The 14362-nt window shown below is 39.8% G+C and overlaps 1 protein-coding gene across 1 annotated transcript; it reads left to right on the plus strand.

Annotated features, from left to right (window-relative positions):
- The first annotated feature begins 8146 nt into the window (after nucleotides 1-8146).
- LOC137034090 (uncharacterized) lies at nucleotides 8147-9647 on the plus strand. Its single transcript, XM_067406699.1, has 2 exons — nucleotides 8147-8522; nucleotides 8629-9647. Exons 1-2 carry the CDS (start codon nucleotides 8147-8149, stop codon nucleotides 9645-9647), a joined length of 1395 nt encoding a protein of 464 aa, XP_067262800.1.
- Nucleotides 9648-14362: the final 4715 nt, after the last annotated feature.

Raw genomic sequence — 14362 nt, forward strand, 5'->3', positions numbered from 1 at the left:
ATTGAATTGGGTACTGAAGCAGAGCTATGCTCCTTATGAATGTCTGCAAGGTTGAGATTGACAGATAAGGTCTGTCAATCTCCCCAGTTCATTAAGTGGGGGTTAAATCAGTGATTTCCTCCCTGGCACACATGACTATGAGTATAGAGCCTGACAGATGGAGATGTAGGGGGTTGCACCCATTCTCTCACCAGTCATCTTCCTCAGTTTTTGGATCTTAAAGCGTGGTTAATCTGGCTATAGGCTCCCCTTCTAGGGTCGAATAATATACTCAATAGCCGCGTTTCCACTGCCGGGCCAAAGGCAGGCATGGTAGTGTGTGCCAGGGCCGGTCGCGTTTCCACTGTCACTTCCGGGGCTTGATTGTGCCTCTTTGGTGCTTCCTCTGTGCCAAAGGCATGGGTTCTTCGGCCTGCCGAAAACCTTGTTCCAAAGCGGGCCAGCTGGGGCTTGAGCCGTGGTTGAGGTGAAAGGCGGAGCTAATCGTAGTCAGGTAATGGTCTACACGCTGAAATGGGTTGGGTTGTGTGACGTTTGATCAAGGGAGGTGTGTTTAAGGGTAGTTTTTAGATCAGCGCTGCGGAGCTAGCGGACCGACAGTGGAAACGCAACTTGATTTTGGCCTCGGTGCCTAAGGTCTGTGGCCATAGGCCCAGCCCAGCATGCTGTTAGCCCTGGCTCGTACTGGCCAGACAGTGGAAAAGCGGCTATTGATTATATGCAAGGACCAGACAGATGAGAGGTGATATGATCTAAGCCATGTCAATGACACTTTGAGGATGCCTTTGCTTGATTGAGTCTGAAGCACATGTCAACTAGTCCAATGGCGAGACGGAACTTCACAGGCGGAACTTCACTATGTTCCTCATGGTTCCGGCTCCACTGCTGCTGAGGCAACATGGAAACTGAGATCATGGGGTTGGCAGATGGATCTCTCAGAGGGGTTAGACACAGGCACCACTCTTTCTCTGCTTTAGCCAGGGGAATCCAGCGCTATCTGGCTGGGATCGGAAGCCCGCTCTGAGGTTTCTTTTGCCCAGGGGGAAAGCCAGGTGCTTCATTTATCCGGCTCTGAGGAGATGGATGTGCTGAGCATCAAGGAGGAAATGCCACCTCCTCCCTCAGCGTGTGAGGACCTGGTGGAGGTTATTTCTCATGCTGTGTCAAAGTTAAACATTGATTGGCCAACCGAGAAACAAGGCGCTCGTCTGAAAAGCAAATTGGACAAGCGCTTTTTGTCATCAAGCACTACACCCACCACGGGGCCTTCCTTTCTTCCCAGTTCTCCATAATGAGTTCCAAATGTATCTCGATGGGTCCTGCATATTATAGAAAAAGGTTACAGAATCCCGTTTGGTTCTCATCCACCACGATTCAATGGGGTGCTACACATGGTAGTATATCCCGAATAAGCTCTGGTTATGGAACAAGAAGTAAAGTACCTGTTAGCAAAAGTAGCTATAGAATGGGTTCCTCCACCTGACAGAGATGCCGCTCAGACTGCAAGGAATTCATATTCTGAACTACAGAGATGACTGGCTTAATCTAGCAGAGTTGAAGCAGATGGCATTTTGGCATTGAGATGTCGTTCTCGCTAATGTAAAAAAGCTGGGGTTGAGACTGAAAGCCAAGAAGAGTGTACTTTCTCCAATTCAGAGGACCACTTTTCTCGGTGTGGTGTGGAATTCATTGACTATTCAGGCTGTCCTTTTGCCTGCTCGTGTAGCTGCAATCATCACAGTCATAAGAGACAAAGCTAGGCCAGTCACTCACTGTGAAACAGTTTCAGAGACTGTTGGGTCGGATGGCAGCTGCGTCCAATGTGATACTTTTTGGCCTGCTGTACATGAGACACTTTCAGTGGTGGCTCAAGACCAAGGGGTTTTCCTTGAGGGACAATCCACTTGGTATGATCAAGATCATGCGCCTTGATTATGTGGTGGAAACCTTGGTTCTTGTCCCAGGGTCCTGTGTTAGGAGCTTATTTGTAATCATGTCTTTCTCACGACAGAGGGTTCCCTTACGGGATGGGGAGCGGTAATGGTTGGCCACTTAGGTAAGGGTCTGTGGAGGAGTCATCATATTTCGTAGCGCCTAAATTGCTTGGAGATGATGGCTGTCTTCATGGCAGTGAAGCACTTCCTAAGAGACCTAAGAGGCCATAATCTGTTTGTTCACATAGACAACACATCTCAAACGTTGAATCGGCCAAAAAAAAGCAGATGAGGACCAACTTTAGCCGACGGTGCAGAACAAACTGAAAAGAAAACTGCTCAACAGCTGACTATCGGCATGGTGTGTTCCGGGTTTTACGCTGAAAAAATTGTTGTTGGATCAAAGTAAAAAAAATTGCTAAAAATGTTTTGTTTACTTAAACTTGTTAAAAGTAATCAATTTATAAATGAAAAAACAAAAAAACAAATCAAGTTTGAACAAACCTGAATGAGTCCATCATACTGGAACGCAACTCCCAGCTCCGACATCTGACTTCTGAGTTTAATTATAAACCATTATTTGGTAAATGTGTTTCCATTGTAGATTATGTGCATGTCTTCTTCTGTCTCAGTTTAGCACATATGATTCTATGCACATTTTTTAAATTTATGCACATATTTTCATCCAGCATTTCTTATGTGATATCCCAAAATTTGTATAACAATAAGTGGATGGAAACATGGTATGACCCATTTCAGATGTGGCCAAAATGACAACATTAGTGGTTACATATAAATATATTTAAAAGTTTGATTAAAATTACTACTAGAGACAATTCAGTAGTCACTGGATATTGATAGGGAATATAATGAAAATATAATGAAATACTTTCAATTTATATGTTGCTTGCAAAAATTATATTTCACCGGAATATAAAATACATGGATGTATTTGAATTGCTGTAAGTGAAGAAAGATTTTTGGATGGCCTTTTGGCATCTACTTGCTGGGAATTAACTATACACTAAACCAAAAAAACAAATTTTGACCCCTTGTTGTGGCCAAACATTGTAACATCGACTCAACCAATGGCGTGACTTGGGGCGGAACTTGCCAGAAAGAGCTTTCAGTCTATCCAAAGCAGGACAAACGGTCATTGTTTTTTTCATTTCTCTGCTTCACATTTATCAGGCATGCTTGCAATATGTGGTCTTGCTTTCTGCACATACATATAGGTGGAGGCTGCAGATTTAGCCTGGTAAAAAGTATGTGCTGCATTGCATGTTTATGTGGTGACCTGAGGTCAAATCTACTGGAGTCATTTCCCAATCCTACATCTCCCTCATCATCCACCTCCCCCCATCCCTTCCAGTCTACTCTCTCGCTATCTTTGGCAATAAGAAAGAGGCTAAAAAATCAAGTAGTGTAAGGTCCTAAATCTAAAGATTATGTAACACATCCAACATGGTTTTAGATTAACTTTCTGTATCATTGTCATGGTATAACAAGAGCTTTCCAGTGACAATCATTATTAAGTTCAGTGATGGTTTAACCTTAAAGACATAATTTTTTAATTTAACATGTTAACTTCTGTTTTGAGACTATTTTAACTTGTCTTACATATGTTTACTAGAGTAGAATATAAGAAATATGTTTTCAAGACTTGTAAAAACAAACTAAACAAATAATTTTTTTTCTGTCCTATATCTATTTTTTTATTTAAAAATAGACTAGTGCTAGTGTCTAACGAGTTATTTACTGTGTAATTAACTTTCTCGCAGAGTTTTTTGTTTAGAATTTTCAAGTGACCCAATCTTCATTGCTGTCATCATACATTTAAATTAAACAAAAAAATAAAATACTCAAAATCATGCTTTCTCCATTATAATTCACATTGCTTGTAACAGAAAAAAAAAAAAAAATCACTTCACACACACTGGCGCTGTGCCAAATCCTGCTCGGAAATATGACTCGCATTTTCTGAAATGGGCCTCATTGTTGAAAAACTATAAGAACAAAAACCCATACATCTATCCAAATAACAAGCGTATAAAGCAAAAGTAAATGCATTTAAAAACAAATTTATTCAGATTCACCCAAAAACAGCATTCAAAATCCATCCAATACATTGATGCACTTAGTACATGATTTATTTAAAACAATAGTCACATTGAGCTGAAATGAGAGCTGGAACATGACAGTTTATCACACATTCTCTGACACATTCAGCTGTACTTGTACTTTGTACTTTTTAATTTTAAATTTTAAATCAATTGGCCTTGGTTTACTGAGCAGATAATAATACTAAATGTACTTATTTATCATTTTTCCTGTAATACATTTTGCAAAACAAGCTCCGTTTCAGACATGCATATGCTTATGTGTGGGATCCTAAGCCTAAATTTGGTAACCAGGATTTGTTTTCTCCCATGTTAAATATTAGACAAATACATAGTAATAAAACAATTATAACTAAAGCAATAGATTGGGGGAAAAAAAGTATGAAAAAAGTTTGAATTGCAGAGATGTGAAAATGAACATTGTAGAACAGTGCAGACATCATTGAGCAACAGTGAAAATATTATCCTCCTGCACAAGTGGAAATTAACATTGCATTGTCTTCAGTTTAGTAATCAGACAGTCTTTTGGGGGCTGATATTTCTGAGCCTGGTGATGGTGGATTGTTAAGTGGCGTATCATTCAGAAGAAAGGAGTGTTCAAAATCAGAGCCGCTGTAACACTGTTCCATTGACTCAGAAAGAGGGAGGGACACAGGCAGGAATATCAACCAAGGGGGCCCCAAAACAGACAGCTGCGAGGGTTCTCTGCTTGTAATTAATATACAGAACATTCCAGTCCAGATTTCAAAGAAAGAAAGTAACTTGCTTTGTTTACAGTTTTTTTTTTTTTTTAATTCACTTTGGTACTATTTTTACAAGGTGTACATTTTCAAAGCCACAAAAATAGTACAAATAGTACAAAAATATAAACTGATCACACTTGTAACACAGCTAGTCATTCTTTCAAAACCTGATGGGGATATAATAGGGGAGCGCGGGGCACAAACTAATGCAGGGTTAGTTGTAAAACGCATAGTTTAAATACTTCCACACATGCTAGCATGAAGAAACTTAAAAGGGGTGGTTCAATGCAATTTCACTTTTTTAACTTCAGTTAGTGTGTAATATTGCTTGAGCATAAACAGTATCTGCAAAGTTACAGCGCTGAAAGTTCAATGCAAACGGAGATATTGTCTTTTAAAGTTATGGCAGTTTATTGCCTACAAAAACAACAGGTTTGGACTACAACGAGCTTCTTCCCGGGTTGGTGACATCATAAACCCTGCAAAACACGCCCCTAGGAACACGCAACAAAGTGGGCGAGGCCATGTCATGCAGCATAAAGAAAGCGGAAGAGTTGTGTACACCTAATCTTTGATATTTTCTACACTGGATGCAATGCTGAAGACAGCTTCCAGAATCTACACAAGTTCAATGCTGGATTTGCACAAAGGCTTTTACTGAAAGATGGAGCAGTTCCCAATTTAAAAGCAGAAGCTGCTGTTTATTGGCTTTAAACTGAAAGTACTTTTTATTGTTTGTACATGTCTTTTAAATGTATAGTTGCTATTTTTTGGTTGCATCAAGGACATATACAAAGAGCAACTAGTTTTTGCTTCGCTAGCCAGTTAGCTAAATTCTAGTGCATACTTCTCCAACAAACACCAACAAACTTCTATGTTCATAGACAAAGAGTTGTTCATGTTAAAAATTAAACGCTATCTTTACAAAAATGTGAATACTCAGTCATGTATTCGGCTACAGTAATCTAAACACTTTGACACAAATACTAAATGAAATACCATTCTTAAACTTCCTTTAAAAGCCGCGATTGCTGTTCATCTGGATCTGATTCGGGCTCAATTTGATACAGCAATATGATCAAATTGAGCATAATATAACCGAAGCCCACGTAACTGGTATCAAATGGTAAGGGGCATGGCGTTTCCGGGCGCTTCAGCGAATTGCGATGGCTCTGGATTACACTGGGCCCGCTAACCAATCTGAGCACATTGCGTATTTCGGAGAGAGTGGCTTCAAGCAGGAAGTCAAATGAGCCGTTCATATGACAGTGGAAACAGAGGTGTAGAATAAAGCTAAAATATATGAAAAATAAAAAAAAACCCGAAGCATTAAAACATGATAATTGCGCCCCAAAAACACAATCAAGCCTAGAAAAAAACCATTGAACCACCCCTTTAACATATTTACTAGTTGCCATATCGACAATATATGGAGAAAAAACTTGTGCCAAAATTCTGAAATATTTGGAATATATCACTAACTTAAGCTAATTTTTCATCTATATTTTGTGTGTTTATTTAAAATTAGACAAATCTGATATTATTTTAAACTCCAATCTGTTGTTTAGCAGTTTGGGTAGTTCTTTAATGCTTCTCTAACTAGCAGAAGACACTAACCAGGTTTAAAGTCCAGTTGCACAGATAGGGTTCTGTGCCCCACAATGTGCCCCACTATTAGAACTATACTATTCTATACAGTTACGATACAACTAGCATAATCAACTTTTATGAATGACTGTTAAGAAACCATGGGAAAAAGGTGAATAAAGACTGAGAGGAAGAACTTGAACATTCAGAAAATATTATTTCAAGAAATGTACAGCATTTGTACTGTCTCATCTATTTATCTCGTGTTCTGTGAGAGTGTTCACTGTCAAAACACAAAATTATTTAAATTTGAATTTCTAAAAAAAATGCCATTATTTTATATGAAAAAAAAATGTAATTATTGACAAAATATTTTAGATTGTCATGTATATATATTTTTTAATAAATCAAATAAAATTTTTAGTTGTCATATGGTCATGTTACAATGTGCCCCACCTATGGGGCATGTTGTCACATTTCCTTTCCCTTCTTTCGGGGTAAATAAAGAAAAAAGTATACACTGTATTAATGAAACAAAGCCACATATTTGTACCAGACACATGTGAAATTAATGTGGAAAAAAAAAAAAAATTCTCTGAACCCTAAGTACATTTACACAAACTGAGAAAGTCAAAAAGCATGAGGTTGTGCCCCGCTCTTCCCTACATACACTTCTGTTCAAAAGTTTGGTGTCACTTTATTTTTGTTTTTAGAAATTTTATTCAGTGTTATGTCCAAGGACATAGTAATAATTTGTTTTTGTTGTTATTCATGTGAGAAGTGTTACTGGAATCTGTGTACCACTCCCTGTGCTTGCTTCCCTGATACAATAACAGTGATCACCTGTTTCCAATCATCTATGCGGGCCCTGTCCGCGCACTGATTGGTGCATGCCCCAGGGACCTCAAGATAATGATGCAGAGAGCACTGGAGAAGGCAAGACCACACAGCATTTGAGGTTTTCCACCCTCCAGTCTCAGACAATTTAGCGATCCTTCTTAGTGTGTTGGGTTACAATGTATGTGGCACAATGTGCATTTTTCTGTTGAAGAAATCTGTTTAGTTGAAAGTTTATGGGTAATGTAGAGTTTTCTCCTGTTTAGTGGATAATCAGGGAGTGAGAAAAGTTACCTGATGCTGGATTTTCTTTCTATCTTTTTCTTTTCTTGGAACTCAAACCTTAACGTTTGGTTTTACACTTTATTTCGATGGTCCACTTTAGACATCCTAATAACTATAAGTAACTTTGCAACTACATGTCAACTAAAGCCGGATTAACACTGTGCGATTTTGGCCACGATTTGGTCGTCTGTGACAAATTTTGAGAATCCTAAAACATTCCTATAATCCTAGGCTAAAATCTGTAACGTTAGTCTTTGATTGCTAGTTTAACATGTTCACAGACAGCCGATTGACTGTTGCAATTAAATTTTACCTCTGACGAAATTCTGGCAGTGTCAGTAGATTTGGCACACAGTCCTTCAGTGTGACTTCTCCTACGACGAACGTCAAATTGTTTTCGTTTTTCAAGATCAAAATTAATGCTAGAGATGTCTTTGTTAGCCACCATTTCAGTCCCGTGTATAATCAAAGACGAATAACGCAAGACGCGTCACTCGTATAGACGAGTTTCCTGAGTGAAATAGGCGGGCCGCCATTATCCTTTCACTCTGCCAACGTCTTCCGGTTGTGTCTGCCAATAATTTCCGGTTAGCGAGTTAGCGTCTTTTACTGTCTTTGGTTAGCGCAGAAAAAGTAAATTATGGATGGTGTTACACGCCGACACGGCTCCGGGACATATTGTGCTGTTCGCGGTTGCAACAACTCGTGGCGATTGCTGAATGTTTGGTCGGAAGGAGAATGTTTCGACCATCGACCATCTACAAGGCGCCAATGTGGATGTGCTCCCCCGTATGCGTTGTATGAGAAACCAAAAACAGATGTTGAATCTCGGAAGTGGCTAGCGGCTTTGAAGTTGAAGAATCCGCCCAAAAGACTGTTAGTTTGTTCTTATCACTTCATTGATAAAAAGCCCACAGAGGAAAACCCTTTCCCGGAACTTTGGTTGGGATACGAGCGACCTCCCCAGCAAAAGAGACGTAAACTCGACAGAAACACAAGTGACACGCAATCGGATGGTAAGTATATCTTGATATTTTTCTGGTTAGCTAAAGTTTGCAGCATAAGTTCGACTGTTGATATATGTGTCTCTGTCCTGTGTTAGTGGGGTATATACATTTATAGTTGATGCTGCTTGTCTTTTAGAAGTGTGCATCGAGCCGAAGTTTAAAGATGCTGCAACACAATGGGAGGACCTAACAAAAACTGACCACAGCTACGCGGCAAAGTTGGACCACGTGAACAAATCGACGCAGACTGGGGGTCAGACTGTGGCTGATGATATGCTCCTGGATGATGATACCTCGCTGCTGTACACAGGACTGCGTCTGGTATATTTTTTTACTTTGGTGAAAACGATGTTGCCATTTAGTAAACCATCATGTAGTATTCCTGTTGTTGACCAAATACTGATGACCCTCATGAAACTGAAACTGAACCTTGTGTTAGGGGATGTGGCAAAGCGCTTTAAAGTGTCTAAAGGTGAAGTAAGTAAGGTGATTGCTCACTGGATTGATACATTGGGTGAGCAGCTTGAACCCATGGTTGCCTGGCTGCCAAGAAGTGTTATACGTGCTAACATGCCACCATCCTTTAAAAAGAACCACCCCCAGACCACTTGCATCATCGATTGTGCTGAAACGGCTATTCAGAGAGCAACAAACCTTAACTGTAGGAGTGCCACTTTCAGTCATTACAAGGGAACCAATACTGCCAAATATCTTGTTGCTGTGTCACCTCATGGGCTGATAATGTTTATATCAGAGGCCTATGCTGGTAAAAGCAGTGACAAGTTTATCACTATAAACAGTGGGTTTCTGGAGGCCCTAAGGCCTGGTGATGAGGTAATGGCTGACAGGGGTTTCACGATTCGAGATGTACTACATGAAAGGAAGGTGAAATTGAATATTCCTGCCTTTACCCACAAGCGTGGTCAATTGACCAATGAGGAGGTAACACGCACTAGACGAGTGGCCAATGTCCGTATACATGTGGAGAGGGCAATCCGAAGACTTAAAGTCTTCAAAATTCTGTCCCAAACTGTCCCCATCTCCATGACCCCGCGGTTGGACAAGATTCTTACCATATGTGCTGCTTTAGCAAACATGAGGTCCAGACTCATCCGACTGCCACATGAGGTTTAAGTCTCTATGAAAAGTAAAACCTGGGTTACCTGCAGTTTTTTTTTTTTTTTTGGTTTTTTTTATTGTACATATTCCCTTTTTTATATATATATATATATATAATATTATAATTATATATATACTTTCAGCTAGAAAAACCTGTGTAAATGTATTGTTATTGTTCCCTTTCTGGTTTTGTGATTATTGATAAGACAAAACAGAGTTTTAACTAAGAAAAACTTGTGAGTGCTATTCTTTTTCTTGTATTGTAAATATTGACACATGACAATAAACAAATTGATTTGACAAGAAATGAATCAATTTTTATTGATCCTATTCCATAAAAAAGGGACAATTTCATTAACTCCTTAATGGATGATTTTTTTTATAATTAAAAACAAAGTAAATACAGGAAATAAAAATCTCACAATATCACAAAAAGAAAAAGACTGGAATAAAATATTAAATAAATAAAATTAATAAATAAAGAAATAAGTGACTGATATAAAAATAAATAAGAGTAAGTAAAAGAAAATAAATCCGTTTGATAAAAATAAATAAAAGCTAGAAAGGATTTGTCACAAATTTGTGACAACAGGGGACAAGGGGTTAAAAAAGGAATGACAAATTACCCCAGTACACATAAGCAGGTCATGCTGATTTTACAACATCCATGTATCTGGAACACAACTCCAGCCTTCCATCATCGAAGTCATCTACAACTTTTGGCAACATGTGGGTGAAATAGAAGGAGTGTAGCCTTGAGATATGTCCCTCAACAAAGGTTTGGTCGTAGAGCACGTTGAGCTGCAGACATTCAGTGTTACTCCAAATCACCAACAAGGCTTGCCGTAGCCCTGTGCAGTGCATGCCCAGTTGCACCTGCATGTAATATCCCTTTGGCCCATTGAAGGACAGATGGAATTCCCCTGTGGGCATGCGTTTGATCTCACTGCTTTTAGCAGCAAGTGCTTCAGTAAGGGACTGGTTTTTGACTAAGACAGGGCACTTGATCTCCAGTAGTGTATCTCTGTTCATGACACCATCCGGACTCGCAGCAAGCCATGGCTCACTCGGGCAAACCACCAAACCTTTCACATCGATGTCATGACCTTGGTCTTGCAGGTATTGCCTGGCGTGCTCTTCACCCTCTGCTCCTTGCCGGGTTGCTGCGTTACCGTGAAAGGTAGGATGGAGGTGTTCAGACAAGAATTTGTCTGGTGCTGTGGTAGCCCGAACTGGCACATTCTTGGCTGTGCTTGCTGTTATCCGTACCCGTCGCATGTCATGCCACAGTTGTTCCCTGCTCTGTTCTTTTGTGTGCTGCTCAATGTACATAAATTGGGTTGTGGTCATGTCAATGTATGTGGTGTAGAATGCCCTACATTTCTCACATTCAAGTTGTGTGTTGTGATCACCATGATGTAGGGGCAGTGGAGCTTTTGATGTCTCGGCAGACTGAGCAGGGAGGCTGGTGTTAAAAGTGAGCTGCATTAGTCCACTGCCAGGTGCAGTGAAAAGTGCCGCTATTGGTGTGAAGAGACAGTAATTTTGCCATTCTTCCAGTGTCTTATGGACTTTTACCTTGCGACTAGGTGTAGAAACTATGCTGGAGGAGGATGCCTGTGATGCTGGTTGGTATAAGTTATTTCTGCTGTGTCTTCGGAAAGACACATCTCTGATTTTTTGCTGCCCAGTATTGCTTTTTGTCCCGGCATTCCAGCAATTCTGCACATCAGTGCAGGCAAGTCCTGTCTTCCCTTGCCTCACAGCATTTTCTACCTGCAGACAGATAGAAACAAAATCACACACTTTTTAAATAATGGTTTGAGCATCACAGCACAACTGACTTCTTTTAGAGAAAACATTTTGTAAATCAAAATAACATTAACATCAATGTTTAACCCCTTTATGCCTGAGTTTATTTAGACTTATATAAAAAAATCTGGAAAAATATGAAAAGAATAATAAAAGAAAATACCCGCTGCATTTCTGGATTTTTAATTCAACATAATCAAACAATTTATGTTAAAAAAACTCAACAGATGTTTACTTCATCCCAAGTACAAGCAATATAAACAGTTTTTATGGTTAATATTTTACCTTTACCTTTGTTAGATCACATTTAAGAATTGCAACCTTGTGCGGGAACGGCAGTTGTAGTTCACACTCTCTCACACTTAGACACAATCTCTCTCTCACATGCATACACACACACACACACACACATACAGACACACACACACACACACACACATACAGACACACACATACAGACACACACACACATTTGTATTACTCGTCGTGTTCTGTTATAGATTAACACACGGATAACGTTACATACAAACATCTTAATACAAGCATAAGATGGGCTAACGTACCTTCCAAAGCACGGCGGCTGCATGGCTACAGGAACGTCCGGGTCCGGCGATACAGGTACAGCCTGCAGTCTCCACATCTCCCGTCTTGGTAACTAAAACCCAGGCGTTATGCGCTGAATTGTTAACGGACTGGCTTGGTTGAACATCGGCCTTTAGGTAAATTAAACTGCCCATATCGTGTAAAAGTACACAGCCCACTTTGTCTGAATGGAGGTACTGAAACGCCTCAGAGCTTTTCAGGTTATTAATTGCATTCCCATCCACCGCCATTGAATCAATAAAATAAGAAAAGATCTTGGATGTTGTTATGCTGGGCCATATCGACATGTTGTCCGCCCATGATGTTACCTTACTTGGATGCGGAATGGTCAAAACACCATTTTTAACAAGCTTTTCGGTCGAATGTTGCCATTCCAACGCCATTTTTGCACCACTACTCAGCCTGCGCCGGAAATTCTTGGCAGAAACAGGAAGTAAACCGGAAGTGCCCGGGAAACTTATCTATAGAGGGTATGCATCGACGTCACTTTCCCGCCGAAAACGCGCTCCGTCAGCTGGACTGAGTCGCAAAAGAACCTGCTGCGTAACTGGATTAATAGGAGAAACGGCGAAACCGCGAGTAAAACTAACGAATTACCCTAAAGGTTGGACTCGAAAGTGTTTCTTAAACTTGTCAAATAAACCTAATCCATGGATATTGACATGCAGCCAGGAGTCGTGTTTCCTGACATTTATATGTGCCTGATTTGCCGCTGGGGAAATACATAAAGCAAATCTGGCTGTGAATATTTTATATAACTACAATATCGGTAGGTTTAAATCTGCTTAATCACTTATATCAATGTTATAATGTCATATTGTCCCACCCCTAAAACATATATAGTTTTATAGTATAGTTTTTGACAGTGTTGTTTATTTAAAAACACCCAATTGTGCATAATATAAGATGGAAAATATTTAATTCATGAGTTGTCAACATAATATATAACAATACAATATACAAGGTATGATTTTACCTCAAAATCCAACAATTCGACACAAAATGATAACTACAAATCCATTTTTCTCTGCTGGAGTCTGTTTCTGTGAATTGCAGTGATCCATTTGCTTCTTTTTCTGTTGCTTTCTCTAGTTTTTAAATATATACCTCAGGGGTTGTGTCAAATCTATTTGTACAGTCAGCCGCAAAGCTCTTTCCTGTTTTGAATGTGTTTTGTGTGGTGTTCGCGACATTCACGCTGAAAACCAATGCTGCTGTTCAGTCTTTTGCCACTCAGCGTGAGTGACCGCAGTCCTAACGGTCGACGGTGACGTAACGTGCATACCCGAAAGTGTAACGCGCTATATGGCGGAAGTCCCGCCTTCTAAATAAGAGCCAATCGCTGATTGGTATAAAGTCATCGCGTGCATTTCAGCGGCCGTTAGAATCACCGGTTTCTATAGAAACAGTCAGACTCGCGCCTCCATGCGTATTTAGGTCTGCGCATGCGCAGTAGCTTGATCCAGCCTGAAAAATACTTTTTTTTTTTTGGTCATGATTCGAGCATTTAGAAACTACATTTATGAGCCGGTTGTTGTTAGATTTCATAGGTGATTTCAAATATGAAATTTAATCATAAGGTTGGTGAACAGTTTTGGAGAATTTGATGTTTCCCCATTCAAAGAGATTGCATGATGCCCAGGATGCCCGAGAGGTGTTTCAAAGATGGCCGCCGAGTGAAATGACTTGTCTTAAAGGGACTTTGGTATAATGCAGCTCACAGTCACGGAACGTGTGTGAGTTGATGATGTAAAACTCTGGACGAGTTTTCATGCGTGCGTCCGTTTTTAATGCGTCTTGACTGTCGTAAAGTCTGACATAAATTACGACTGAGATCTCACAGTGTGACATGAGAATCATGAACGTACAGTCTGACAAGCAACAATCCTAAAGTACTACTATAAATCGCACAGTGTGTACCCGGCATTAATTTGCAACTGAATGTCAACTCTTTGTTACGATGGATTCTGTTCTTGTGTTTGTTGTGGGTGGGTTTGCATGTGTTTTAGTTCTGTTTCATATGTTTGTGTTCATTTCCATGGTTTCTCATTGATTTGATTATGATTTGCACCTGTTGTACATTTCTTTGATTAGTTTGCTTTGGTATTTAAACCAAATACCAAAGCTAGTTCGTTGCCTGTTCTCGTCATATTTTGCCAGTTGTTCTGTTCATGGTTTGGTTTTGTATGTTAGTTTGAAGTTTAATAAATCATTACTATCAGCAATTAGATCCTACTCATCTCATCTTTGCACGTGACACTTTCACTAGAGTATTAGTAGGCTTTTAGGTTATGTTTAATAGTATACATTGACGT

Source organism: Chanodichthys erythropterus, chromosome 13, assembly GCF_024489055.1.
Source record: "Chanodichthys erythropterus isolate Z2021 chromosome 13, ASM2448905v1, whole genome shotgun sequence".
Taxonomy (NCBI): domain Eukaryota; kingdom Metazoa; phylum Chordata; class Actinopteri; order Cypriniformes; family Xenocyprididae; genus Chanodichthys; species Chanodichthys erythropterus.

Excerpts from the sequence above, each read along its gene's own strand:
- LOC137034090 (XM_067406699.1), top strand. The coding sequence starts at position 8,147 with ATGGATGGTGTTACACGCCGACACGGCTCCGGGACATATTGTGCTGTT. Across the intron at positions 8,523-8,628 it reads AAGTGACACGCAATCGGATG|TTGATGCTGCTTGTCTTTTA; the intron begins GTAAGTATATCT and ends ATACATTTATAG.